Source organism: Peromyscus leucopus, chromosome 1 (assembly GCF_004664715.2).
Source record: "Peromyscus leucopus breed LL Stock chromosome 1, UCI_PerLeu_2.1, whole genome shotgun sequence".
Taxonomy (NCBI): Eukaryota; Metazoa; Chordata; class Mammalia; order Rodentia; family Cricetidae; genus Peromyscus; species Peromyscus leucopus.
In genome coordinates, this window is record NC_051063.1 from 63,724,671 (window position 1) to 63,752,493 (window position 27,823).

Sequence of the window (27,823 nt, forward strand, 5' to 3'; positions counted from 1 at the left end):
TCCCAGTAGCCCCCGCCGGTCGCGGTCGTCAAGGTAACCGCGTACTTGGCTTCGGCCGCACTTCTCCCGCGTCTTTGGCCCTGCCCTCGAGGCGTTAAAGAATAGAGGTGCCTGGGGACAGCTGTGGTCACCGAGTGGTCACGTAGCCTCAAGCCTTCAAACGTGGCTCCTTTCAAATAGGGATGGCGTCTGGCGAGGACTAGGTGTGATGAAATTCCTGACCGCAGTCAGCGCTCAGAGAGCGTTCGCTATCAACTGCCCGGACCAGAAGGTCGAGCGCAGGGTAAAATGATGAGGCCTCCGAGTTTGGCTTCCCAACCAATACACCAGAGTCCCACAGAGTGGGAAGCTGCCTGCACCGGGCACAGACCACCCCCGTCGGCACGTCGAGCTAACCTGCCGGTGGCTGGCAGGGCCGGGCCCCGTGTGAGAGGCGGAGTGCTGGGGCCGGGGCCGGGGGGCGGGACTTGACGCGAGGGGGCGGGGATAAGAGTGTCGGGCGGGGCTTGGCGCACGGGGGCGGGGACTCGGCTGGCACTTGACCCTCTAGGCGCCGTCTCCCTGCAGAGAGCATCATGGCGCTGAGCGGTCGTCTGGCCTTGGCCGCGCTCAGAGTGTGGGGCCCCGGAGGTGAGCCACGGCAGGGAAGCCACGGGGTCCCCCAGATAGGCTGTCGGAGGTGTTTTAGGGGCGGGCAGCTAAAAGTATTTGCGGTAGTGAGAACCTGGCAGGTGCGCTCTTCCACAAGGCTCTACTGATCGGCCTCATCTGTACATCTTTTTAAAGATGTTTTTTCATGCAGTTATTTCCATTGGAGCATAGTCTTTGAACTGCCTTGTGGAAGTTCATTGTATGGATGTCTCATAATTTATGTCACCGTTTCCTTATTGAAATACTTTCTAATCTCATATTATTACAAATAACGTCGTGTTGAATAACCTTGTTTGCACCCCATTTTGAGGATGGATTCCCAAGTCATATGGTTTGTGTTGTTTTGAGACATACTGGCCTCCAGCTGGCTGTGTGAAGAAGGATGACCTTGAACTCCCGCTCCTGCTGCTTCCACCTCCAGCTGCTGAGATTACAGTCATGTGCCACCACATACGGCTGTTATTTATGTTTTAATTGTCCCCCGTAAAGGTTGTGAGGTTAAAATTTCACTAACAGTCATACTGTCTGCAAAATAGTAACATGTTTTGTATAGCCCTGAGAATGATCTAGGATAGGAATATTTTCAGTTTCAAATGAGTGAGTTTATTAAGAGAGAGAAAAATCATCACATTGTATATTCAAAAAAAAAAAAAAAATCCAGCAGAAATCTACTGAGGAAATCCCTTTAAGGTAGCCAGGTGGAGCGTCTAGTAAAGAGAGTCTTGGGCAGAACAGAGTGACCCCTTTGGTGAGATTTTTCAGTAAAGGAACAAATAGCAATAGAGAGAGATAATATCAAATTGGACACTTGCTGCATCCAACAAAAACTGACAAATGAAGTTGAGATAGTCAGCTGAAGTTCCCAGATGGGCTTTTTCTCATTGTGTGAGCATGTCTTCTGGCCATGCTTCCAGCTTCTCCTTCCCACCACAGGCGCTTTTACATGCTGGGATAAACATAGTAACCTTTGTTGGAAATGGTTCACCTTCTAGCTGTTCTCCTGGGCACAGTGCTTTTACTCTTGGGTTGTTTTGCTGTTCTTTTTCCTTCTATTGTACAGTTAGGGGAGCCAGCCCATCCAGACCTTGGACTTTGAGACAAACTTGGGTTTGAAATGGGAGTTGTCAACTCTGCCTCCAAAGCCAGCTTCTCAGTGAGTTCAAACAACACACAACAGTTTGCCAATATGATGTAAGAGTTTGGATTTTTTTGTGTGTGTGTGTGTGCTGGGGATCAAACTCAGGCCTTGCACTTCTCTGGTAGGCCAGCACTATACCTCCAAACCACATACCCACTCTGGAGTCCTTACATTTTTAGGGCCCACAGTTGTTAGCATATTAATTCAAGTGCCCAATAACAGATGAGTATTTGGGTAAACGATGGTCTATCCACTTGCTGTGTGGAAGACTTTAATAAAGAGGTGTGCATTCAGGCTACTGCCACAGAACTTTCTCTGCAGCAGACTTTTGGGTGCTAAGGATAGAATAGGGATCAGGAAAGACACTCAGATTCATGGAGGCATGTCTAGTATCAGGTCATCTGTCATTAAAACCCAACACAGGAACCCCGGGGATGTCTATGAGGAGGAGTGCCTTTACAGAACATTTCCTCTCTTGATTTTAGATTTTGGGACTTGTAGGTGACTTCATCCTTTTGTCTCTTTGCCAGCCTCTGGGTCTCTTCATCCCAGGAGCTTTCCATACCATGTAGATGTACTTTAAGTTATACCTTAAGTATGTTGTAGCTATTTGGCAAAATTTTGTTCACATGTATGTCAGTGACTTGCAAACATTTTTTTGTACTAGGTGACTAAGAAATGTTCTTCATGTGCCCTGACATGGATATCTGTCAGTTTGGCAGGTTCTCAGCAATGGTCACAACTTTTCTCTTGACCTTTCTATATTCTCATATGGTTGGTATTTAAGAGGAGTTCAGGGAATATCAGGGCAAGAACTGTAAGTGAACTGTTCTCGGTGCCATGTGAGATGGGGGTATTTGGTGGGAGGGGGGTGGTTTTGGAGCCATAACTTTCTTTTTCTCATTCTTCATTGTTTTCATCAGGAGCCCCCTTGGAGAGTTTCACTGACTTAGCTCAGAAGAGGGACCTTGGTAAAGTGCTTTTATACCCTACTCTGATACAGCAGGACCTTCAGAAGCATTGGCCCATCTCCGCAGTGTGGGAGGAGATGAGGCCTCTCTCCTGGTTTTTTGTGTGTTTCTTTGTTTGTTTTCTTGTGTATTTCCTGTACTCTTGGTGAGAAGTTTATAAACATAGGTTCCTCCTAATCAGACTAAGAATTAGAGATGAGGATGTAATTCTGGAATAAAGCTCTTGCCTCTCCACGCCCAGCACAACAAAACACCCCAGTCATCTTTGGCCTCCTTGCTTTGAGCTTTGTCGGCTGAGGCTCAGGGTGATGGAGGATTCCTCCTGGCTTGCTGGATAACTGAACACAGACTGTGTGGATAGGGCAACTGTGTACTGCAGCTGCGTAGAGTGGGGAGCCCACAGGCACCCTAACAGGAGAGGGAGCCAGCACTGTTGCCTTCAAGAGGAGGGCCAAAGATTGTCCTTGGAATTAAGCAAGCATTTAACCTTGTGGGATTGTGGTACTCTGAAATGGAGACCATGCTTCTTAGGCAGAATATGCTGGATGGGAAGAGGGTTACTTAGAACCACTAGGATTTAGGACATAAAAATGAAGCCTTTTGTTTGGCTAAAACGAGGGGTTAAAGCTATCACTAGAATGGCAATGATGTGAGGAGAGCTTCTGGGGGAGCAGGTGAAGAAAGTGACGAGAGCAAACTGTTGAGATCGTCCTGCTAGAAGACAGCTTCTGCACTGTCCTGTCTGAAGATGTACTGCTAGCATCTTTATTTCTTGTATTATGAGTAAAAGACATACTCTTAGTTGCCTGTTTGTGTCTGTATTAACTTTAAACTGGTCATTTATTTGGGGAAGGTCAATTTGATCTGTTTAATGTGTTCCAACCAATGTGAAGAGGTCTCTATACTGGTCATTAGGGCCATCTGATGGGAGAATTGACCCAATGTCCCAGCTCTCAGGGTGTGAGGAAAAGTTTCTGTGGCCTGAGGCTTGGTCCTGAATTCAGGGCAGATTGCCGTGGTGATGGAGACATTGCAGCTTGGTTAGATACCAAGGAAGCCCTGAGTCAAGGCTGTAGACTCAGGAACCTTCCAGGGCTATGTGAAGCTGCAGTGCCCAGTGTTTCCCGGGCTGCAGAATTTAGTGGGGGCATTTTCAGACCAGGTTTCAGGTTCTGTGTTGTTTATATTGCTTTTCTTGTGCGTGCATGTGTCTGTGTGTGTGTGTATTCATGTGAGTGAATACATGTGTGTGTTTGTGGAGGCCATAGATTGATGTAGGAAGTCTTTGTCAATCACTTTCTGCCTTTTTTTAAAATCATTTTAAAAAGTTTATGTATTTTATGTGTATGGGTGTTTGCCTTGCATGTATGTCTATGCACCATAAGCATGCAGTGCCTGTTATGGCCAGAAGGGGGCATGGGATCCCCTGGGACTGGAGTTACAGATGGTTGTGAATCACCTTGTAGGTACTAGAAGTTTAACCTAGGTCCTCTGGAAGAGCAGTGTATACTCTTAACTGCTGATCCATCTCTCCAGCCTCTCTACCTTTCTTTAATTTTTAATTTTATTATTTTTAGTTATATGTGGTCGTGTGTATGTCTGCACATGGGTATGTTCACATGGATGCAAGTGCCGGAAAAGGACAGAAGCATCAGATCGTTTAGAGCTGGAGTTATAGATAATTGTGAGCTGCCATGTGGGTGCTGGGAATTGAAACTGGGTCCTCAGGAAGAGCAGCCAGTGCTCCTAACTTTTGAGCCATCTTTCCAGCCCCCTACTTTGTTTTTTGAGACATGGTCTCCTACCAATTTGGCTAGGTTGATTGGCCAGTGAGCTCCAGGGATCTTCTTGTCTCCACTTTTCCAAAGCACACTTGGTTTTTACGTGGATGCCAGGGCTCCAGCTTTTCTTCCAGTTAAATTTCTAGGCATTGCATCATTTATATACTCTTGATGCCAATGGGAAGAGGCCAGAAATTGATAATGTGCCTGCACCTCCCAAAGCCTCCCCCTCTGTCTCTTCCCTCATAAATTATCCTGCTGTTTCTTTATATGTAAACAAAAAAGCTGGAATTGTTAAAACCTGGGCTACATACTGCTCAAGTCATGCCCATTTGTAGCTGTGTCTGTCCACCCTCATAAGTGATTCTGTGTACAGGCCCCACACCACCAGATTCCAATCTATCCCAGAGTACCAAAGATACATCCTATACGATGGATATGTATTAATTAAGTGGGCCCCTCAAACCAGTTCTCCCACATCCTCAAAGTCACACATTTCTTCACAATGCAATACATTCTCATCCTCCCCTGCTGCTTGGGAATAAGACTCAACCTGAATGTAAGTCACATACTATTGATTCATCGACCACGTGGCATGGGACCTCCATCTTCCCCTAAAACCTGTAAGAAGGTACCCCCACTGTGCTTCATGGGCAAGAATTCTCTCACAGTTCTTCTGTCATCTTGTCTTTTCATGGTGTTAATAACGCTAGGATTTAATCTCCTACACAATGTCCCCTCTGAACCTCAAACCCAAGACTTTTCAGTGACTGTATTTTTGGTCTTTATTCCTTACTTAGAACTTATGTACATTTTAATACTTGATTGGGATTTTGGTGCTTTGTCCCATTCAATTTATAATAGCTCTTAATACATTAATACACTAATGCTTTCCCTTATGTAAGATATGTTTCAATTTTTTTTTTTATATTTTTGAGACAGGGTCTCACTGTGTAGGCCTGGCTGTCCTGGAATTCCTTATATCAGCTAGGCTGACCCTGAACTCAGAGATCCACCTCTCTGCCTCATTAATTTCTCGTTTTTTTGGTTGTAGAACATAGCAATAGAATAATTTTTCTTACAATTTTGATTCTTACAACTTTTTTTTTTGTTTTTTGCTTTTTGCTTTTTCTGAGACAGGGTCTCTTTACATAGCCCTGGCTGTCCTGGAACTCACTATGTAGACCAGGCTAGCCTTGAACCCTCAGAGATCTTCCTGCCTTTAACTAATGAATGCTGAGATTAAAGGCACTCGTCAGCACACCTGACTAATTCTTTTTTTGTTTGTTTTGTTTTTTAAGACAGGGTATCTATGTGTAGCCTTAGCTGTCCTGGAACTTGCTTTGAGACCAGGCTGGTCTTTAACTCACAGAGATCTGCCTGGCTCTGCCTCCTGAGTGCTGGGATTATTAAACTTGTATTTTTCCTGAATGAAAAACCTCCTGCGGCATCATTGAAGACTATCATTTGTATCATTGCCTTCTGTATACTCTCCCTTTGAAAAATGAGTTCTTACTCTTCTTACTATTTTCTGGCATTTGAAGGTGACCCTAGAACCCTTTTAGAGCTGTGTAGGAAGAGTCTTGATTTGCTGGATGCCATGGTCTTGCTTGATTGTATAGGTTTGATTGCTGAGTCGTGGAAGCTGCCCTGTGTTGTTTGAATCTTAGATGGTCCTTTTTGTTTTTTTGAGACAGAGTTTCTCTGTGTAGCTTTGGAGCCTGTCCTGGAACTTGCTTTGTAGAACAGGCTGGCCTCAAACTCAGAGATCCTCCTGGCTCTGTCTCCTGAGTGCTGAGATTAAAGGTGTACACCACCACTGCCTGGCTTAGATGATCTTTTAATAAAAAACCCAGAGCACTCGGGAGGCAGAGCCAGGTGGATCTCTGTGAGTTCGAGGCCAGCCTGGTCTACAGAGCAAGATCCAGGATAGGCACCAAAACTACACAGAGAAACTCTGTCTCGAAAAAAACCAAACCATACCAAACCAAACCAAAACAAAACAAAACAAAAAAAAAAACAACCAAAAAAACTAAAAAACAAAACAAAACCCAGAGCCAGATAATCAGGGTGAAAGCTGGAAGATCAGAGAAGCAGAACAGCCAGCCACTAGTTCTTATATCTACAAAATCCTCAGCCTAAAGAGAGAGAGTTCCTATTACCTCACACCTTATATACTTTTCTCTTCCCTGCCATATTACTTCCTGGGATTAGAGGCATGTGTGCTTCCCAAGCAAAGGTGTGAGATCTCAAGTGCTGGGATCAAAGGTGTGTGCTACCACTGCCTGACCTCTATGTCTAATCTAGTGGCTGGCTCTGTCCTCTGATTCTCAGACAAGTTTGTTGGGGTACATAATATATCATCACAGCCCTGATGTGCTATCTGCAGCAGTACCCCTACCTCTCATGGTATGGATGTTTCTTTCTGGAGTCATCTCTAGATCCTCATTTTTATCCCGGTTACATAATGGTGTAAAGTCTGAGCTTTTTAATGTTCTTTAAGCTTCATGGTATCTATCTCATCCTTGTGGAAATATCTTTGATACTACAGCACACAGCACAGAGTGACTTCCTTGCTGTTTACAGGCATCCTTAGCATCAGCATCTGTCTTTCTATAGTCTTCAAAGGAGGCTTTCCCCCAATCTGCCCAATGAAGTTGTCCATCTGCCTTGTCAGTAATTGAATTAGGCAGTGATGATCTGAAATTCTTCAGCAGATCCCAGAGAGTCCTGATATGTAGTAGGAAACCCATAATCAAAAATTCCATTCCAGGTTTTCTTCCTCTAGGCTTTATCTTTTTATTTTTTTGAGGGGTGTACTTTATTGTTATTTTCTTATATATTTGGCAATTCTTTGCAATCTCAAGGTCATAGAGAGATTCCTCTGTGATTTTTCTTAGAACACTTTTTGTTCTACACTAATGATGCATTATCTTTTGAGATGAGATTTTGCCATATTGCTAAGGATGGCTTTGAACTCCTAGTCTTTTTTTTTTTTTTCCCCCGAGACAGGGTTTCTCTGTGTAGTTTTGGTGCCTGTTCTGGATCTCGCTCTGTAGACCAGGCTGGTCTTGAACTCACAGAGATCCACCTGGCTCTGCCTCCCAAGTGCTGGGATTAAAGGCATGAGCCACTGCCGCCTGGCTGATGACTGAACTCTTAGTCTTTTTTTTTTTTTTTTTTTTTTTTGGTATTTTGAGATAGGGTTTCTCTGTGTAGCTTTGGTGCCTGTCCTGGAACTCACTCTGTAGCTCAAGCTGTCCTCAAACTCACAGAGATCTGCCTGCCTCTGTCTCCCAAGTGCTGGGATTAAAGGTGTGTGCCACCACCACCCCTGAACTCCTAGTCTTAAATGGCTCACTTGCCTCAGCCTCCTAAGTAGCCATGATTACAGGATATGCCAATGTGCTTAGCTTATTTCAAATCAGTTTTTATATATGGTGAAGGAGGGTTTCAAATGTGATTTTTTTTCTCATATTGATATCTAATTATTCGAGCATTTAAATATAAAACAGCAGCAACACAACAGACCTTTCCCCATTGAAAAGCACTGGATACTTTGATTGTTGCAAATCAAATCACTTTGTGGGGTCTATTTCTGGATTCTGGATTCTGTTTTGTGGTATGAGTCCAACAACTCTACCCACTTTTTCCACAGTTGTCCTTTGCATACAGGCTTTATCCTAAAAGAGGCGTCTTAGTCACTGTTCTATTTCTGTGAAGAGACAGCATGACCATGGCAACTCTTATAAAGGAAAGCATTTAACTGGGACTGGCTTACAGTTTCAGAGAGTTAGTCCATTATCATGGTAGGGAGCATGGTGGTATGCAGGCAGTCATGGTGCTGGAGAAGTAGCTGAGAGTTTCATCCTGACCCGAAAACAGAGAGAGACTGGGCCTGGCATGGGCTTTTGAAACTTCAAAGCCCACCCCCAGTGACACACTTCCTGCAACAAGGCCACACCTCCTAATCTTTCTCAAGTAGTGCCACTCCTTCAAATATATGAGCCTATGGAGGCCATCCTTATTCAAACCACCACAGAGGTTATAACAATCTTTTCCTTTGATATGGAATTTTTTGCTTTCTGAGACAGAGTCTTTCTATTTAGTCCTGGTTGTCCTGGAACTTACTGTGTAGACTAGGCTGGCCTAGAAATAATAGGGATCTGCCTGCCTCTGCCTCCTGAGCACTGGGATTAAAGGGGTGCACTGCCATACTGGCTCTGATACAGAATTTTTTTCCTTTTGGAGGTTACTGGATAAGACAGGAAAGGGTGATAATGAAGAAGAGGCACCAGGCGATGGTGCTGCACGCCTTTAATCCCAGCCCTCGGGAGGCAGAGGCAGGAGGATCTCTGTGAGTTTGAGGCCAGCCTGGTCTATAGAGTGAGATCCAGGAAAGCCAGGAGAACCTTTTCTTGAAAAACACAAACAAATGAGACAAAGTCAGGAAGGAAGGGGGAGACAGTGGTAGAGAGAAGACTGTGGTGGAGGAGAGGGACCAGGCTGTAATAAGCAAGAGACAGGCAAATAAACAAACAAATAAATAGAAGAAAAATTTTAAAAGGGTAGGAGTTCTGGGAGAAAAATTGTGAATGCTGGGAAACAAAGATTCTGATGAATGCTCTATTACAGATGCCCTGCAACAGCAAGAGGCTACCCAGTCCAGTGCTCAGTTAGGCCAGTGGACCATCAGTCAGTCAAAAGCAGATCTAGACTCTGGACACTCTCCCACGTCTACCCGAGGAGGTGACACAGATAGTTGGGCACAGAAGGCCCAATATGGCACTTGGCGCTGATCCTGATGAGACTGGATCATGGGGGGAGGGGGTCTCACATTGAGTGCGTGTACTGTTGACACAAAGCACAGCTCTTGCTTCAAAGGGAATAAGGCATAGTTTATTCTGAGCTCAGTATGAGTGGCCATGCCCTGGAAATACAGACTCAGGTTACTCCAAGTAAAATCTCTCTCATGGAAGGAATTATACAAACTTTCAATCACAGAACATTAGACAGCCAGAAATTAGTTTATTTACTGAATATATTGATGGGGACATCAGGTAGGTGGGTTACAGTAAATCTCTACTATAGGTTTCAGATACTATCTAATGCCATCTTTAGCTCTTGGGATAGTGGAAGCTTGTGTTCTTCGAAGTCAATACATTCCAAAAGTCTTACTTCATAATCAAAAGCATGTTAGGTATCCTACCCAAGGGTCTAAAAGATAGCCCAAGGTAAGTTTAGCTCTTGATCTGCCACATTGCAGCTCTAAGGTTCTAACTTGTCAGCCAGCCTGCAGAACCGTCCAAGCTGTGGCCTTTTCAGAGCATCCCAGCTCCCACCTCTGATGATGGGGCTGCCGCGGTACCTCCCTGATGCGTGCAGTGTCTGTAAACCGGAAGGGTTCTTTGCCCCCAAGTAAATCTCAATTTCTGATACAAGACGACCTTCTGCTTTAGTTGGTAGTTATGCACGGCGGGAAGGCGATTATTTGGATGACTCTAGAGAGCAGTGCACTCGGCCTTGGATGGTGGGAAGAGTACGGCTGCGCTCACTCTTGCTAGCGTAAGACTGATGGCCCCCGCTGCCTGTCTTCTGTGCTCTTGCTGTCAGTGTTACAGGTGGGAGAAGGCCCATCTCCCTCTCTGTGGGAGCCTCAATCGGCTTTGGACGTGGGGGCAACGGTGAGAAGGTGAAGCTGTCTCTGCAGGATGTAGCTGAGCTGCTTCGGACCAGAGCCTGCCAGAGGGTCGTGGTCATGGTGGGGGCCGGCATCAGCACACCCAGTGGCATCCCGGACTTCAGGTACGCCGCCTTAGGTCCCTCTGATGTCATCCCCCACTCTCCTGCAGGGCTCAGCCTTCCCCTTCTGTCTCTGCAGATCCCCAGGGAGTGGCCTCTACAACAACCTCCAGCAGTATAACATCCCATACCCCGAGGCCATCTTCGAACTCGACTTTTTCTTTCATAACCCCAAGCCCTTTTTCACGTTGGCCAAGGAGCTGTACCCTGGGCACTACAGGCCTAATGTCACTCACTACTTCCTCCGACTGCTCCACGACAAGGAGCTGCTTCTGCGGCTCTACACACAGAACATCGATGGGCTTGAGAGAGGTGAGTGCGCCGTTTGCTCCTTGCATGTCTGTGCCTGCTCCTAAGGAGGACTGTCTGTGCCTGCTCCTAAGGAGGACTGTCTGTGCCTGCTCCTAAGGAGGACTGTCTGTGCCTGCTCCTAAGGAGGACTGTCTGTGCCTGCTCCTAAGGAGGACTGTCTGTGCCTGCTCCTAAGGAGGACTGTCTGTGCCTGCTCCTAAGGAGGACTGTCTGTGCCTGCTCCTAAGGAGGACTGTCTGTGCCTGCTCCTAAGGAGGACTGTCTGTGCCTGCTCCTAAGGAGGACTGTCTGTGCCTGCTCCTAAGGAGGACTGTCTGTGCCTGCTCCTAAGGAGGACTGTCTGTGGCTGCTCCTAAGGAGGACTGCCTGTGCCTGCTCCTAAGGAGGACTGTCTGTGGCTGCTCCTAAGGAGGACTGTCTGTGCCTGCTCCTAAGGAGGACTGTCTGTGCCTGCTCCTAAGGAGGACTGTCTGTGCCTGCTCCTAAGGAGGACTGTCTGTGCCTGCTCCTAAGGAGGACTGTCTGTGCCTGCTCCTAAGGAGGACTGTCTGTGCCTGCTCCTAAGGAGGACTGTCTGTGCCTGCTCCTAAGGAGGACTGTCTGTGCCTGCTCCTAAGGAGGACTGTCTGTGGCTGCTCCTAAGGAGGACTGTCTGTGGCTGCTCCTAAGGAGGACTGCCTGTGCCTGCTCCTAAGGAGGACTGTCTGTGGCTGCTCCTAAGGAGGACTGTCTGCCTGCTCCTAAGGAGGACTGTCTGTGCCTGCTCCTAAGGAGGACTGTCTGTGGCTGCTCCTAAGGAGGACTGTCTGTGGCTGCTCCTAAGGAGGACTGTCTGTGGCTGCTCCTAAGGAGGACTGTCTGTGCCTGCTCCTAAGGAGGACTGTCTGTGGCTGCTCCTAAGGAGGACTGCCTGTGCCTGCTCCTAAGGAGGACTGTCTGTGCCTGCTCCTAAGGAGGACTGTCTGTGCCTGCTCCTAAGGAGGACTGTCTGTGCCTGCTCCTAAGGAGGACTGTCTGTGCCTGCTCCTAAGGAGGACTGTCTGTGCCTGCTCCTAAGGAGGACTGTCTGTGGCTGCTCCTAAGGAGGACTGTCTGTGCCTGCTCCTAAGGAGGACTGTCTGTGGCCCAGTGTTTATCTGCCGTCCCTGGGACTGGGGCCAGGCAGCTGGTTACGCCTTTACCGCGTCTGTTTGAGGCCCCAGCGGAAACCTCTCTATAGGCCTGTCTCCCACACACCTTCTGGGTTTGAGTTTTGGATGGAACTAAAGTTCATATTATTTTGAGTCTGGTGTGGATCTCCTTCTCTCTCTTTACCCCTCTTTCTTTCCCCTCTACCCTTTTCTTCCCCTTTCCTTCCCTCTCTGCCTCCCTCCCTCCCAAGGACTCCATGTCCTTTCTCTCAGTGTCGCTTACTGACATGTGGCCAGGCCTCGTTCTCTGTTCTCCCCACCTCCTCTCTCACCCTCAGGTTGCTTTCAGGCAGATCCTCACATCGTAGCGTTGACATAGAAACAGTGTCTAGATAGCTCTGGAAGACACAGCCTTGTTAAAGCTTAGCTCTGGTGCCCTTATGCTGAGGAACCACCAACATTTCAGTCACACAGTGACAGCAGCAATGAGGGAGAACTTGCTGGTGCTTTCCCAAGATGCACTCTGCATCCATGACAGTAGCCGGTGAACAGCAGCCACTCTGCTGTCTGCGGGGATGCTGTGGTCTGAAGAACAGCAGCACCTTACTCCAGGGACAGGTTTCCTCTGAGGAGGAATCTACAGCTCAGAAGCACAGAGAGAGCAGTGGCTACCCCACCAAGGCTGCCTTTTCCCCCAAACAGAAGGGCAGGTTTGGGGGGAAAGGTAGGAATTTCCTGTTCAGCACTGCAGTTAGCAAATAGCAGCAATGAACTTGATGAGAATCTTGGGCTGAGGAGAAGGTTCTGCTATTGCCCAGGCTGGCCCTGACTTCTTCACTACCTCAGTTACTCATTTACTAACTCTCAGTTCTTTAGCCTCAGCTAGGATTCCGGGCGGGAGCCACCACACCCGACTGAGAAGCTGCTTTATTGCCAGCCATGCAGTTTTTGGAAACCTAGTTTTGTCAAGCCCAGAGGTTGTGCTTGTGCACTTGCTTAGCCATCCCAGGGGCTGCAACACTGAGCTTTGGTTTGAATTGCAGCGTCTGGTATCCCTGCCTCAAAGCTGGTTGAAGCTCATGGGTCCTTTGCATCAGCTACATGTACGGTCTGTCGAAGGTCCTTCCCGGGGGAGGACATGTGGGTGAGTTACCTCATGAAATGGTCTCTGCCTTCTGCAGTCTTTGGGGGTGGAGATCTGTAATAGTGGTATTTTATGCTTGTTTATTTGTTTGTTTTTGAAACGGGATATTCACAGTGGCCTGAAACTCACCAGGTTATCTAGGCTGGCTGGCCAGGGAACCCTAGGGATCCACTGTGTGTGCTTCCCCAGTGCTGCGATTATATGTCACCAGCCTGGCTTTTGTTGGTTTGTTTGAGACAGGGACTCACTATTTAGGCCAGGCTGGCCTGGAACTCATGGAGATCCGCCTGCTTCTGTTGGGATTAAGTGCTCCACCATGCCTGGCTCCTTTATTTTTAATAATAATAAAAAAATACATGCTCGTAGAAGAACCCAGGCTGGCTGAGGCTGCAGCTCAATGGTGGAATGCTTGCCAGGCACACACAAGGCCCTGGGTCCCGTCGCCAGCACTTCCTCTAGTCCCAAACTGCAAGTCAGAAACATACAGGGCGTGAATCTCCCAAGTCAGGTGTGGTGGTGCACACCTTCAAGAGGTCGAGCCCAGTCTGATCTACACAGTGAGTTCCAGGACAGCCAGAGCTACACAGTGAGACTCAAACTCCCTGCGCCAACAAAAAAGGGAAAAAATGAATCTCCTTTTAACTTACCTTTTGCTTACCTTTCATGATTTGATGGATAATGTGAGATATTATATGTACGTATAAGCATGCATGCACATATATAAACACCTACAAATATTAAAATTACTTCATTGACTCCTCTTAGGTTTTCTTTTCTAAGTTCTCTACATTCTGATGCAGTTTAATGGGTGTCTAGTGTTGACGTCTGAGCCCTGTTTACTCCTTTTGTTACTTAGCTTTGTTTTTGGGGACAGGGTTTTTCTGTGCAGCTTTGGAGCCTGTCCTCTTTCATTACTTATGTAAGGCACTTTCAATGTGTCTAATTTTTGCTATTAAAAACAATACAGGAGGGTATAGGGAGAGGGATGAGTAGATAACGTGCTAGCCATATAAACGCTGGACAGGCGTGCCAGCCCACCAGTAATCCAGAGTCCTGGAACAAGCTGAGAGCTAGACTAGCTCTGCTAAGTCCAAGGACCTGCGTTCAGATCCCCAACACCCTTGTAAAAGTTGTGGCCCCTGGGCTGAGTGGGTGGAGACATGTGTATCCGTGGAGCTCATTAGCCAGTCAGCCTAGCCTAACTGGTGAGCTGCAGCTGATAAGACTGTCTCATAACATAAGGTGGAGCCAGGTGTGGTGGTGGTGCATGCCTTTAATCCCAGCACTTGAGGCAGAGGGAGAGGCAGGCAGATCTCTGTGAATTCAAGGCCAGTTTGGTCTACATTACTGAGCTCCAGGACAGCCAGGACTAGATAGAGACCCTGTCTCAAAACACACATGCACACATATATATGGTGGAGAGTGACTGAAGAAGGTGCTCAGCATCTCCCTCTGCCTTCCACATGCATGTGTACATGTGTGAGTCCATAGCCACAATACGTTCCTGTAAGGTCCAAAGAATCATTTACAGTAGCTGTGCTTTCTGTTTCACCAGGCCTGACAACTTGTTTGAACTGTTTTTATCATTTCTTTCCTTCATCTCTCCTTTCCTTTCTCCATTCTTCCATTCCTTTCTAGGACATCAGTTTGGAAGTTGTTACAGTTGAAAGCAAATGTCCAAACAGGGTCCACAAACACCCAGTCTGCAGTCAGTGCTGCTGTGTTAGGAGGTTGTAGAGCCTTTGGGATATGAGGCCTGGCTGACAGACATAGGTCCCTTGGGTGGGCCTTTGAAGGCTATACCAGCTTCAGGTTCTGGCCTTTGCTTTTGGCTTCCTGGTTGGCTACACTATGAAAAGCAGCAGCCATAGATTCCTATCTTCACAAATGAAGCCTGTCTTAGTTAGGGTTTTTATTGCTGTGAAGAGACACCATGACCACGGCAACTCTTATAAAGGAGAGCATTTAACTGGGGCTGGCTTATGGTTCAGAGGTTCAGCTCATTATTGTCATGGTTGGAAGCATGGTGGTACTTAGGCAGACATGGTGCTGGAGAGGTAGCTGACAGTTCTACATCTGGATCACCAGGCAGCAGGGAAAGAGTGAGACACACTGGCCTGGCTTGAGCTTCTGAAACCTCAAAGCCTACCCCCAGTGACATGCTTCCTCCAACAGTGTCACACCTGCTTCAACAAGGCCACACCTCCCAATAATGCCACTCCCTATGAGCCCATGGGGCCATTTTCAAACTACCACAGAGCTAATCCTGGTACCACGATGAACTGCAATCCTGTTCAGACCGTGAGTTTTATCCCTTAAGTTGCTCTGCCAGGCATTGGTCATAGTACTGAGACGAGTGCTGTGACCAAAGCTATAGAATCTCTTCGTGTTCTTAGTTATAACAAACAAGTACATACTTTCTTTGGTTCACATTTCAAATATTTTTCCTAGCTGAGTTGTGGTATATACTTGTAATTCTAGCATTCAAGGGCTAGAAGCTGGGGGATTATGAGCTCAGGGGTAACCTAGACTACATAGTGAAGCTCTCTCTCTCTCAAAAAAAAAAAAAAACAACTCATAAAAATCTTCTTTAAGATGTTTCATTGTGGTAAACATATAACACAAAAGTCATTATTATTTTCATATATATGTGTGTGTGTGTGTGCCTGAGTGTATACATGTGCACCACATGGGTGCAGGAGCCTGTGGAAGTCAGAAGAAGGCATTGGGTGCCCTGAGACTGGAGTTACAGACAATTGTGAGCTGCCATGTGGGTTCTGGGAATTGAATTCAGGTCCTCTGGAAGAGCTACAAGTGGTCTTAACCATGAACCATCTCTTCAGTCCCCATTTTAGTAATTTTTAAGTGTAGTTCCAAGGTATTAAGTATATTCTTAATGTTCTGCATTCAGTACTGCCATTCATTCCCAGAACAATCTTTATCATACCAACCAGACACTCTATAGCTGTTAAACGCCAGCTTCCCCCGAGCCTGTGGTAATGTTCCTTCTCTTGTCACCTGGGAACTGGATCATAGAGTCAGTCAGTGCCTGTCCTTTTGTGACTGGCTAGTTTCAGGGTGTAATGTCTTCAGATTTCACCATCTCGTAGTGTGTGTCGGACTTTCCTTCCTTTTAAAAGTTTGATAACATTCCATTTTGCAGCCGAGTGTGTTTTACATTTTACATTCATTTGTTGGTGTATACTTGGGTTGCTCCTACTTTTTGGTTTTTGAGAGTATGAATGTGGGTGTGCGGATCTCTCTCTGAGACGCTGCTTACAATTCTTTTCATTATATTCCTAGGTGTGAAATTGTATCCAGTGGTAAACCTACCTCTTAATCTTTTGGGGGTTTCATTGAGCTTTTTCACAGAGGCTGTACCACTTACATCCTACCTATTGTCTCCTGCACTGCTGTTCCTCTGCTGACATTGTCCACCTTGCACAGAGCTTTGTGGCTTTAATGCTGTCGGGTATTTTTCCTTTGGTTGGTTATGTTTTTGGCATTTATCATAGCTTTTTTTTGTGTGTTTTCTTCTAAGGGTTTAAATGTTTTAGCTCTTATATTTATGAATTTGATCCATTTTGATTAATATATATTATATATTTTGTGTAAACCATATATATAAATGGTTCCAACTTGTCAGATGAGATAAAGTCAATCCAGTCTGTAACAAAGAATTACATTTATATGGAGCTTATTAGTATTGTGGTCTCAAAGACAATTTAGGAGGTCGAGAATGTCCCACAGTGGTGACTATTTTCATAGCTTGCTCTCAGGGGGTTTACTTGGGATTGTGACTGGTGTGTAGAAGTTGAACTGTCTCAAGATGAAGCCATGGTCTGGCATAGTTCATGAGGTCTGCGTGTGCTGGGGAGTGTAAGCGGCCTCAGCCTATAGTTCATCCCCACACGTGCCTGACGCCTGGCTTTACAAAGTCATATGTTCTACTTTAAGGCTCACAGTCAGTGCTGTTCAACTGTGACTTTCTTCATTGACAAAAGTCATTCTTTCCCATGTGGCCATCCACTTTTTTCAGCACTTAAAATTTTATATTATTATTTATTTTATACATATGGATGTTTTACCGACATGTATGTCTGTACATGGTGCCCAAGGAGGCTAGAAGAGGGTGTTACAGACAGGTTGTGAGCCACCACGTGGGTGCTGGGAATCGAACGAAGGTCCTTTGGAAGAGCAGCCAGTGCTTTTAACTTCTCTGTCTCTCTAGCTTCCCTCACAGACTCTCCCCTCAACCCTTTTGTGACAGGGTCTCAATATGTTGCCCTGGCTTGCTTGGAACTTTCTATATAGACCAGGATGGCCTTGAACTTACAGAGATCCACTTTCCTCTGCCTCCTAAATTCTGAGGTTAAAGGTGTGTACCACCATGCCCAGCTATCATAGTGGATGAAACTATATTCCCCCACCCCCACAATAGGCTTGATGCCATTTTTTAAAAAAGTATTGATTATGTATGTAAGGATTTATTTGGGGGCTGTCTTTTCTGTTCTATTGATCTGTATGTCTTTTTTTTTTTTTTTTTAATGCCAGTATCACATTGCTTTTTGGTTACTGTAGCTTGTAGCAAGTTTTGAAGTCAGGAAATATGAATTGAAATTTTTTTTTTATTTCGTATGTCTGTGTGTGTGTGTGTGTTTGCATGCATGCATGTATGTGTACCATGTGTGTGCCCTGTGCCCACAGAAGTCAGAAGAGGACATTGGATCCCCTGGAACTAGAGTTCCAAATGGTTATGAGTCACCCCTGTAAGAGCAACAAGTGCTCTTAAGCACTAGGCCATTTCTCCAGCCCATAAAATAGGAAGTTTAACAAGTTTTAGGATGGTCATGTCAGCTTTCTGTCACTGCAAGAAATACCTGAGATAATAAACCCAGAAAAGGGTTATCTTGGATCCCAGTTTCAGAGATTCTGGTCCATGTCTACTGGTCCATGTCTTGGGCCTGTGGCAAGGTGGCAAATCATGGTGTGAGAGTATCTGGTACAAAATTGCTCATCCCATGGTTAGGAAGGAAAGAAAAAAGGAAGAGGAAGGAGCCCATTATCCCTTTGAGGGCATATTCCCATTGAAGGGACTCTAGCCAGCTTGAGCATGTTAGACACGGCCCTGGCAGGCCTTGCCCTTCCCCATTCCCTCTGCCTTGCTAAAAACTGTTAAGATTACATTCCTAAAGCGAGCCACCAAGGTCTATTCCTTTATTTGGCCACTTCTTCCCCCGAGGCTGACTACCAAGGTCCAGCTATCAAAGTATTGAAGTCTAACAATCAAAAGCCCCTTTTGGTTGTCCGAATTAATATGCCCAATTAAAACAAACCAACTCATCCTAACACAGGGTTTTTCATTTTACCTTTATAAATTGTCGCCTTTTTGTGTGCCACATTTGTCTCCTCTCTATCCAGAGGCAGTCCTTTGTCCCTCTGGGTCCAATATCCTTCCCCCTCCCCTTTGCCCCCTTCCTCTTCTCCCTCCTCCTCTATCTTTTGTCTTTGTCTCTTATTCCCTGCCCTCTGTCCTTCTGGGAAAATAAATCTCCTTTGTGCTGAGAACTTGGTCTTGGGGTGTCTTGTGCTGAATACTGGTCCCTTCACATATGACCTGAGACTCTAGCTAGACCTACCTTCTACAGGTCTACCCCCTCCCAATAGCCCCACAATCCTCTACACATAGCCTTTGGAGATAAGTTTTTGTTTTGTTTTTTTTAGAGCTTTAGCAAAATTAAGTAGAAAGTACAGATAGTTACCAGATACCTGTACTCATACACATACAGCTTCCATGACTGTCAACATTACACCAAAGTCAGTTACCTGTAGCTGATGAACCCACATTGATGACACTCTTCCCAGAGGCCACAGTAACCTTAGTGTGGTCTATTCTATGGGTTTGGATAAATCATTATGGCATCATACAGAGTACTCCTGTCAGTCTCCTTAAGTTCCTCTGTGTTCTGCTTATCCTTCATCCACCCCAACCCCTAGCAATTTTGGTCTTACTTTCTTACTGTTCTGTAAGTACTCTGGAATGTCATAAAATTGGGATCATGCAGTGTGCAGCCTTTCATACTGGCTTCTTTCACTTAGCAGTGTGTATTTGTTTCTTCCTTGTATTTTCCTGGCCTGGCAGCTTGACTTATTTGTTCTGAGTAATGTGCAATTTGTCTAGATGTACCATGGTTTATCCACTCTGCTAGTGATATGAATGCTTAATTTCAAGGATATGAATTGCTTTTTGCAGGTTTTGTGTGGACATAAGTTTTTCAGGTTCTTTGAGTAAATATCAAACAATTTTTGGATCATAGTAACAGTGTGTTTAGTTTTATAAGAAGCACAGAACTAGGACTATATATAGCTTAGTAGTATGTGTAGTGGCTCTAGCTTAGAGAGTTTGACTAGCTCATGTGAGGCCCTGGGTTCAGTTTCCACCATCTATCTCTCACACACACACCCCAGCTGGCTTAAGTGGCTATGATATTGTGCATTACAATCAGCAGCCAGAACCCCTACTGTTCCATGTCCTCCTCAGTATCTTTTGTTACCCATGTTCAGGATCTGGGTTAGACATCTGTTCAGGTGTGCAGTGATAGCTCATTGCTTTAATTTGCATTCCCTTGGTGGTCTTTAATGGTGAACATCTTCTCAAGTCATTTGTCAGCTTTTATTTTTGGGGGAGGTGTCCATGTATTTTGCTATTTTCTATTGTTGTGTGTGTTTTGTTTTTGTTTCTTCAAGACAGGTTCTTTCTGTGTAGCTCTGGCTGTCCTGGAACTTGCTCTGTAAACCAGGCTGGCCTTGACCTCAGAGTCTGCCTGCTTCTGCCTCCTGAGTGCTGGGATTAAAGGTAGGTGCCACCACCATCCAGCTGTATTTTGCTCTTTTCAAAAATTGATCCTTTTCCTTCTTCTTTTTTTTTTTTTAATTTTATGTGCATGGTGTTTTGCCTGCATATGTGTCTGTGTGAGGGTGTTATATCCCTTAGAACTGGAGTTAGAGACAGCTGTGAGCTGCCATGTGGGTGGTGGGAATTGAACCTTGGTCCTCTGAAAGAGCAGCCAATGCTCTTAACCACTGAGCCATCTCTTCAGCTCCCAAAATTGATTTTTACTGTTGAGTTGTAGTCGAAATTTTTTTGCGGCTACCAGCTTACAAATAATGCCATGGAGACTTATTAATTCTTAAAGCTTGGCCTTAGCTTAGGCTTGTTTTGAACTAGCTCTTATAACTTAGATCAACTCATTTCTATTCTGTGTTCTGTCATGTGCCACCCATCCTGCTTCCTCTGTCTCCTCACATCTCTCTCACGTGCCTAGATTCTTCCTCTCCCTCCTTTCTCTGCCCAGAAGTCCCGCCTATACCTCCTGCCTAGCTATTGGCTCTTCAGCTTTTTATTACACTAATCACAGCAGTATACCTTCACACAGTGTACAAATATCCCACAACATTGAGCTTTAAGAGTTCATTGTAGAGCTAGCAGGATGGTTCAGCAGGTACATTATTACTTTTCTTTTGCTGTGATAAAATACTGTGACCAAGGCAAATTACAAAAGAGGAGTTTGTTTTTGCTTATGGTTTCAGAGGGATAAGAGTCCATCGTGGTGGGGATACATGGCAGCAAGCAGCAGTCATGGCTTCAGGAATAGGAAGCTGAAAGCTCACATCTTCAAAGACAAGCATGAAGTAGAGAGAGCAAAGTCGAAGTAGGATGAGGAGCTAACTCTCAAAGCCTATCCCCACTGCCTTACTTCCTCCAGCCAGCCTGCACCCCCTAAACTTCCCCAAAGAGCACACCAGCTAGGGACCAGTTGTTCAAATGCCCTATGGGGGTCATTGCTTATTCAAAGTACCACAGAAGGTGAAGGTATTTGCTGCCAAGCCTGACAATCTGAGTTCGATCCTTGGGACTCACATGCTGAGGGAGAAAACCATTTCCTACAGGTTGTCCTGAGTTTCACATGCCAACTGGCACATGGGCACCCAGCCCCATATGCACAGATAATAAAAAATGTAATAAAAGAGTTCTTTGTATATTTTAGTTAGTAGTTCATTATAGTTTGTTAGTATTTTCCCCAGCCCATGGCTTTTCTCCTCATTCTTTCTACAGTGTCTTTCTCAGACTAGAAACTCTTAATTTTGATAGTATATCATCCTTATTTCTTTCATGGGTTTGCCTTGGTGTTGAATCTAAAAATTCATTGCCATACTAGAGATCATGTAGGTTTTCTCCTATGTTGTCTTCTAGTTTTTCTCTTTATATGTAGGTCTCTGATCGACTTTGATTTTTATGAAGCATGTAAGTCTGTCTAGGTCCATCCTGTTGCATGTGAATGTGAGCTCCAGCACATGTGTTGAAAATGATGTTGCTTGTGTCAGTTCTGAGCTCTCTTCTCTTTCCCTGACCTCTTTATTCTCTCACCACTTCAGCGGTCTAGGTAACTTTGGCTTTAGAGTGGTAATATCTGGGAGGTCTCCGGCTTCACTTTCCTTCTTCCATGCTGGACTGGCTGTTGCGAATCCATTTGCTAACCATGTTTTCTGCATAGTTTTCAGACGTTTTCCTCAAGAACTTGCAATTTCACTGTGTTGTGTTTTCATATGGATCCCCTTTTATTTATGCTGCGTGAAAAGCATAGGACTGTCTTTAGCATTGCAGGGTAGTCCCCAGCCAATCTCTCTCCAGATGTTCCTCACTTCTGCCCTCTTCCTCCCGCTCTGTATGGTACTCTGAGGAGATGGGTGTCCCTGCTTCTCTGGGACAGTTGTGGTGACGCCGCAGTGTCTGCCACTGTCACTGCTCTTGTTGCATTCTGGGTGATTTCTTCTGATCTGCTTCAAACTCAACACCCTGTTCTGTTACAGAGAATAAAGTCCTTTCGTTGATTTTACTTTTGCTTTTTACTTCTAGAAGTTCTATTTGGTAATTTTTAAAAAATCCATGACATTTAAAGTTTTTATATATTTTTTTTTTTTTGGGTTTTTCGAGACAGGGTTTCTCTGTGTAGCTTTGCGCCTTTCCTGGAGCTCACTTGGTAGCCCAGGCTGAAGTTTTTATATTTTTAATAGGTATTTCCAGCTGGTAATTTTTCCCTATTAATTTAAACACCATAGTTTTATTATCTGTAGCTGATAATTTCTAGCCTATTTTGGCAGTTGTTTCTACTTATTCTTGCTGAATTTATTCCACTAAAATCTACTCAGTTAGCTATAAAGATTTATTTTACAAGGATGCTCTGTGTGCCTTATCAGAAAGTGACATTGCCTCCTTTTCTGTTTGTGGCGAGACATGGTAGGTGTGATTATTAGTAATTGCCATCTACTTTACCTTATCCTGCACAGAGGCAATGTTTGGCAGCTGTGGTCATTCCTGACAATGCCAGCAGTGAGCTGAAGCTGACCTGAATGCCTCCTAGGGTGGAAGTAGCACCCTGGTCACTTCAGCTCAAACTGGGGACCGGCTTATGCTGCCTTTCTCACTGTATGCGGGATGCCCACAGAACACTGTCTGAGGGCTGGGAACCTACAGGAGAACTGTGGGTAAAATTGGGTGACATCTAGGTCATGATTTAAAATATTTCACCCCTCTCCAATATTGAGGGTTGTAAGAAACAGTTGACAAAAATTGCTAAAGCCACCTGGGGTCTATTACATAGTTCAGCTTTTGGACATTACAGTTTTTTCGAGAAGCTGTTGCCTTTCCCCCTTTTTAAAGTCACCTTCCTTGGCTCTTCCTCTCTGATTCCCTAGGCAGATGTGATGGCAGACAGGCTGCCCTGCTGCCCTGTCTGTACTGGCATTGTGAAACCTGACATTGTGTTCTTTGGGGAGCCGCTGCCTGCAAGGTTCTTATTACACGTGGCTGATTTCGCCTTGGCAGACCTGCTACTCATTCTCGGGACCTCCCTGGAGGTTTGTTGCAAGGCATGTGGGGATGGGTGGGAGGGTGGAGGCCATGGAGGGGTAGGGCCTGGTTGATGATACCAACCTTTCAGGTAAGTAGAGTCAATGGTGGTGACATCTCAGGGTTTGGAGCAATGGCCGTGTAGGAGGACATAAGTGTATAGAAGGTTAGCTATGGCGCAGGACTGAAGGGACTAATCCAGATACAGAGCTGCACTTCGGGATGAAGAGCAGATGGCAGTCCTGAAGTAACCTTTGGTGGGAGAAGGTTGGCTGCAGCATCATCAGCTTAGCTGGTAAGGTGCAATCAGAGGACCAGTGGGGTTGGGGTCTGCATGTGGGTATGAGGTTCTGGGAGATGACCACTGGAGATGTACAAGGAGTTGGTCTGCACCTGAGTCTGGATGCCAGGACATTTCCAAAAGGTGTAAAGAGGTTAGACCATGGGCTGGGACCCAACTGTATGTAGCCATAATCCCATAGTTGTTAGTGGATGGTGTGCACACCAACCTGGAACAGCCTTGCTAGTATCGTGCTAGTGGTGTGCCCTGTGAATGTGAGGCCCCAGCCAGGAGAGGCCTGAATCCCTTACCAGTGTGAGCTGACAAATCTGCAGTGTCCAGCATTCTGTGTCTGTGGAAAATAGTAATGTGCTAGATTATATACCATCATTACAAGATACAGTGCTAGCCGGGCGGTGGTGGCGCACGCCTTTAATCCCAGCACTTGGGAGGCAGAGGCAGGCGGATCTTTGTGAGTTCGAGGCCAGCCTGGGCTACCAAGTGAGCTCCAGGAAAGGCGCAAAGCTACACAGAGAAACCCTGTCTCCAAAAAAAAAAAAAAAAAACAAAACAAAAAACAAAAAAAACAAAAAAACAAGATACAGTGCTAGATACACTGTATCTTGTAATGATGGTATATAAAACCATATGATCATTTCTAAAATCTGAAATATCCTGAGGTCTGAAACATTTCCATTCATAAGGGTTGTAAGACAAGGAATTGTGGACCTATAAGAAAAATTATGTAGGTAGTTCTTATTGATAGACAGTAGAGACAAACAGTGATTTTCATATTAAGTCTGCCTGTGGTGGCTATCCTTGGGTGTGCCTACACACACGCAGATACTTCTGCAGGACAAATGCTGGTATTTAGTGCATGAGGGCCCATTTTCTCCTGTCTTCACCAATACCAAATGACCTGTTTTACTTTGCTGCCAGTGTGAATAGTTGAAATAGGTTTGATGGGGCTGCTGATGGGGCTCAATGGGTTGCTAGCTTAGCCTGTACAGAACCTGGGTTAGTTCCCCACCACCAACAGGGTGAGATCTTATATTTCTGCTCATGTTTATTGACCATTTGTTTTCTTATCACTCACCGATTTTTCTTTGCGTTTTCCATTAGCAGCATAGTTAATGTTGGATGAAGTGTCACACTGTAAACGTTTCCCACCGTAGTTTTAGGTAGACACCAAGGCAGCAGTGCTGACGGCCACTCTCTCTCCTTCATCTCACTTATCAGTCCAAACCATCTTTCCCGGCCCTCACCTCTAAGCCCTAATGTCCTTTAGAACCATTTTTTTTACGTTTGTTTATGTGTATGCCAGAGGACAGTTTGTGGGTGTCAGTTCCCCCCTTCTACCAAGTGGGTCCTGGGGATCAAACTCAGGTTGTCAGGTTTGGTGGCAAGCTTCTAACCCATTGAGCTATCAACGCCTTCCCTTACATTTTCTTCAAGAACTGTTTGTTATTGAGGCCTTTTGGCCTGTTTGCTTATTTAAAAAATTTATTTTTATGTGTATGAGCATTCACCTGTATGTATGTATATACACCCCATGGTATCTGTGGACAGGGTACCCTGGAACTGGAGTTACAGAGGTCTGAAACATTTCCATTCATTAGGGTTGTACAAGGAATTGTGGGCCTATAAGAAAAATTCACAGTTGTGAACTACCGTGTCCTCAGGTCCTCTGCAAGAGCAGCAAATGCTCTTAGCTGCTGAGCTGTCTTTCTAGTCCCTTATTTTGCTTTTTTGAGGCGAGGGTCTTATGTAGCCCCAGTTGACCTTAAATGTACTGTGTAGTTTAAGATGACTTTGAACACCTGACCCTCCTGTCTCCACTTCTGACTGCTGGGATTACAGGTTTGCCACTACCATACCTGCTCAACAAATGTTTTGTTTACATTTAAATCCATAATACATTTGAAACGTCTTTAGTAAAAGGTGAGAACTGGGCCAGGCGGTGGTGGCGCATGTCTTTAATCCCAGCACTTGGGAGGCGGAGGCAGACGGATCTCTGTGAGTTTGAGGCCAGTCTGGACTACAGAGGGAGTTTCAGGAAAGGCGCAAAACTACACAGAGAAACCCTGTCTCAAAAAACAAAAAAACAAAACAAAACAAAACAAAAAAAAAAGGTGAGAGCTGATCTTTTTCCTCTTAGGTAAGAGCCAGGCTTGATCTCACCCCTTAATGATACATTTCCTATACTGTTATTCTGGGTGCAGAAATATGACGGCAGCATTGCCCTTTAGGAGACCAAGGGATCCCAGGAGGTGGACAGTAGCAGATGGTAAAGGGTGTTTGCTCTTCTATGTCAGGCAAGTTTTCTCTGCATAGTTGTATCACTCACCCATTTCTGTGTTTTATATTAGCAGCATAATTAATGTGTATAAAGTGTCACACTGTAAATGTTCCCACAGTAGTTTTATGTAGATATCAATGTGGATAGGAGAGGCTCAGAGCAGGGCCCAGGTCAGAGTGGACAGAGCAGGTGGAAGGAAGATGCTTGAAGGCACAACACACAGACCGGGAGGAAGGACAGAGTGTGGGGAGAAGTCAGGATTTGTGTTAGCACACTGAGCAGAAGAGAGGCAGGCTGTAGATGGGAAAGAGGTCACCCAGACCTGAGGACAGAAGCCTTAAGAAACAAAGTGGCAAGCTCTTGTGTCAGTGTCTTCTGCCTTGTCTCCTGCCCCAAGGTACCAGTGGCTGATGGTGTGGACATGCTGCCTTTCGCTTTGGGTTGTCTTTCAGGTGGAGCCTTTTGCTAGCTTGTCTGAAGCAGTACAGAAGTCAGTGCCCCGACTGCTCATCAATCGAGACTTGGTGGGGTCCTTTGCTTGGAGTCCTCGTAGCAAGGATGTGGCCCAGCTAGGTGATGTAGTTCAGGGTGTGCAAAGACTGGTGGACCTCCTGGGCTGGACACAAGAGCTGCAGGATCTCATCCAGAAGGAAACTGGAAAGGTACAAACACTAATCTTTGGGCCCAGTCCAAGAGTACACATCCTCTTCTGGGCACTGACCTCAATGCATTGCTGGCATTTAGGAGGGTGGTGCTACTACAGACTTGCTTTTTGCTTCCTACTCCACAACTCACTGCTGGGACATGTTTCTGTGACCTATGTGACCTGAGAAGCTGACATTCTCCGCACCCTGCACGGGACAGAGCTAACCAGGGATGATTTATTAATCAACGCCATTATTCATTACAGCCAGTGGTAATAGGAAGCCAGGGAACACTATGCTTTTGAGACTTTACAGTACCTGTGACTCACAGAACATAATCTCCTAGGAGAATGATGTTATATGTGTTTATTTTCTATAGGAGCACTAGCATTCATCTCCAAATTCTATGATTATAGACAGGTACAGAACTGCCCAGAGGACTTCACCAGAATATATCACAATTGATGTTCTGTTGTTGCCAAGATAGAATCTCAGGAAAATTCCAGCCCCTCATCTGTCTTGTGGCTCTGGGCCATGGCCAGCAGTCTCCTCACCTTCACTGGAAAAAGCTCCCAGCCTCTAGTGTTTAGTCTGAGCTCTTAATGAAATGGACCAAAAAGAAGCAAGGTATATTAAGGATGAGCCTTGGCATTTAATGCTTCCACAGATGAGATGTAACCACCAGTATTATTTTTATCTTTTTGTTCCAAAATTTGGCTCTTAGGGCTGAATGTGTACTGGTGCCATTTCTTGGAAAACAGTCTTTATTTAGCCACTTATGTTGTGCTAGGTCTTATGGGATCCCTTTTCTTGTTCACTTTAAACAGAAAAGCTTGTTCCATAAACTATTTTGCTTGACTTCAATGACTGATCTGGTCTAGGATGTTAGCCTGTCTGGGTGTGAAGTTAACTGACCTCCTGTCTGTTCCAGCTGGATGGACAGGACAGATAAGACACTGGCTTCGACACCTGTGGGAAAGTCACACAGGAGATCCTCTTTCCAGGGAGACCTCATGCCTGAAAACAGCTCGGACGGGTCTACAAATCTGGACCAAACCATGTGGGACCTGGTTAGTGGTCTTCTGAGGCTGCCTTTGTAAAGACTGGCCAGGGATGTGTACCCTTGGGGCCATGCCATCAGAATGCAAAGGAGTCCATGTGTGCTCTGTCCCATCACTGCGGAGGCTTGTAGTGCAGAATGCTTCTTTCTGGCAGTGATCCTTACGGTTATCTGGAGGGCAGCACAGCACGTCCATCATCACCAGACCTAGGCGATGCACTAGGGTAATCTACCATGTCAGTCTCTACAGAGGCATCTTTGACTAAAAAACAACTTCATTTCTCCCATGAAATAAATTTTAGTATAAAAACTTGGTATTCTCTCATTTGTCTCTTTAGGACAGTAAGGGTTAACATATTTCAGGTTATGTGGGTGTCCTCCTCTTGGATGACCAGACTGAGCCCATCTGTCCCTTGACTCACCCTGGTATTAACTCAGCTCCTTTTCTGCAGTCCCTTAGGAATATCCATGTCTTTCAGAATGCCATCTGCCCAGCCCTTCCTAAGCCACTTCCCACTGGTCCACCCAGGCACGGCCAGTTATGATGTTAAAACCAGTGGCAGGCGTTGCTCTGGAAATCCCAGGGGTCCCTTATTTTTCCTGTCCTGTGTGTATATGATTAAGCGCAGGCTGCTTCACTTCCTCCTTGACTGCTACCCAGGACATACAGTTTGGGCTGTTGCCCAGGTAGAAGTACACCC

General features: G+C 45.5%; 1 protein-coding gene across 6 annotated transcripts; it reads left to right on the forward strand.

Annotated features, from left to right (window-relative positions):
• The first annotated feature begins 48 nt into the window (after nucleotides 1-48).
• Sirt3 (sirtuin 3) lies at nucleotides 49-27,432 on the forward strand. Of its 6 annotated transcripts, XM_028869797.2 has the most exons (8): nucleotides 545-630; nucleotides 1,712-1,842; nucleotides 10,155-10,346; nucleotides 10,423-10,655; nucleotides 12,829-12,929; nucleotides 22,686-22,847; nucleotides 25,871-26,080; nucleotides 26,994-27,432. In XM_028869797.2, the coding sequence occupies exons 2-8, from the start codon at nucleotides 1,766-1,768 to the stop codon at nucleotides 27,012-27,014; spliced, it is 996 nt and encodes a 331-aa protein (XP_028725630.1). In that variant the 5' UTR covers nucleotides 545-630; nucleotides 1,712-1,765; the 3' UTR covers nucleotides 27,015-27,432. The 6 variants fall into 6 exon arrangements, with proteins under 6 accessions (XP_028725659.1, XP_028725650.1, XP_028725669.1 ...); XM_028869826.2 differs by lacking the exons at nucleotides 545-630; nucleotides 1,712-1,842 and adding an exon at nucleotides 49-203; XM_028869817.2 differs by lacking the exons at nucleotides 545-630; nucleotides 1,712-1,842 and adding an exon at nucleotides 196-283.
• The last annotated feature ends 391 nt before the right edge of the window (nucleotides 27,433-27,823 follow it).

Coding starts and splice junctions, on each gene's coding strand:
- Sirt3 (XM_028869797.2), top strand. CDS start 1,766: ATGGGAGTTGTCAACTCTGCCTCCAAAGCCAGCTTCTCAGTGAGTTCA. Junction 1,843..10,154: donor CAACAGTTTGCCAATATGAT/GTAAGAGTTTGG, acceptor TCTTGCTGTCAG/TGTTACAGGTGGGAGAAGGC. Junction 10,347..10,422: donor AGTGGCATCCCGGACTTCAG/GTACGCCGCCTT, acceptor CTGTCTCTGCAG/ATCCCCAGGGAGTGGCCTCT.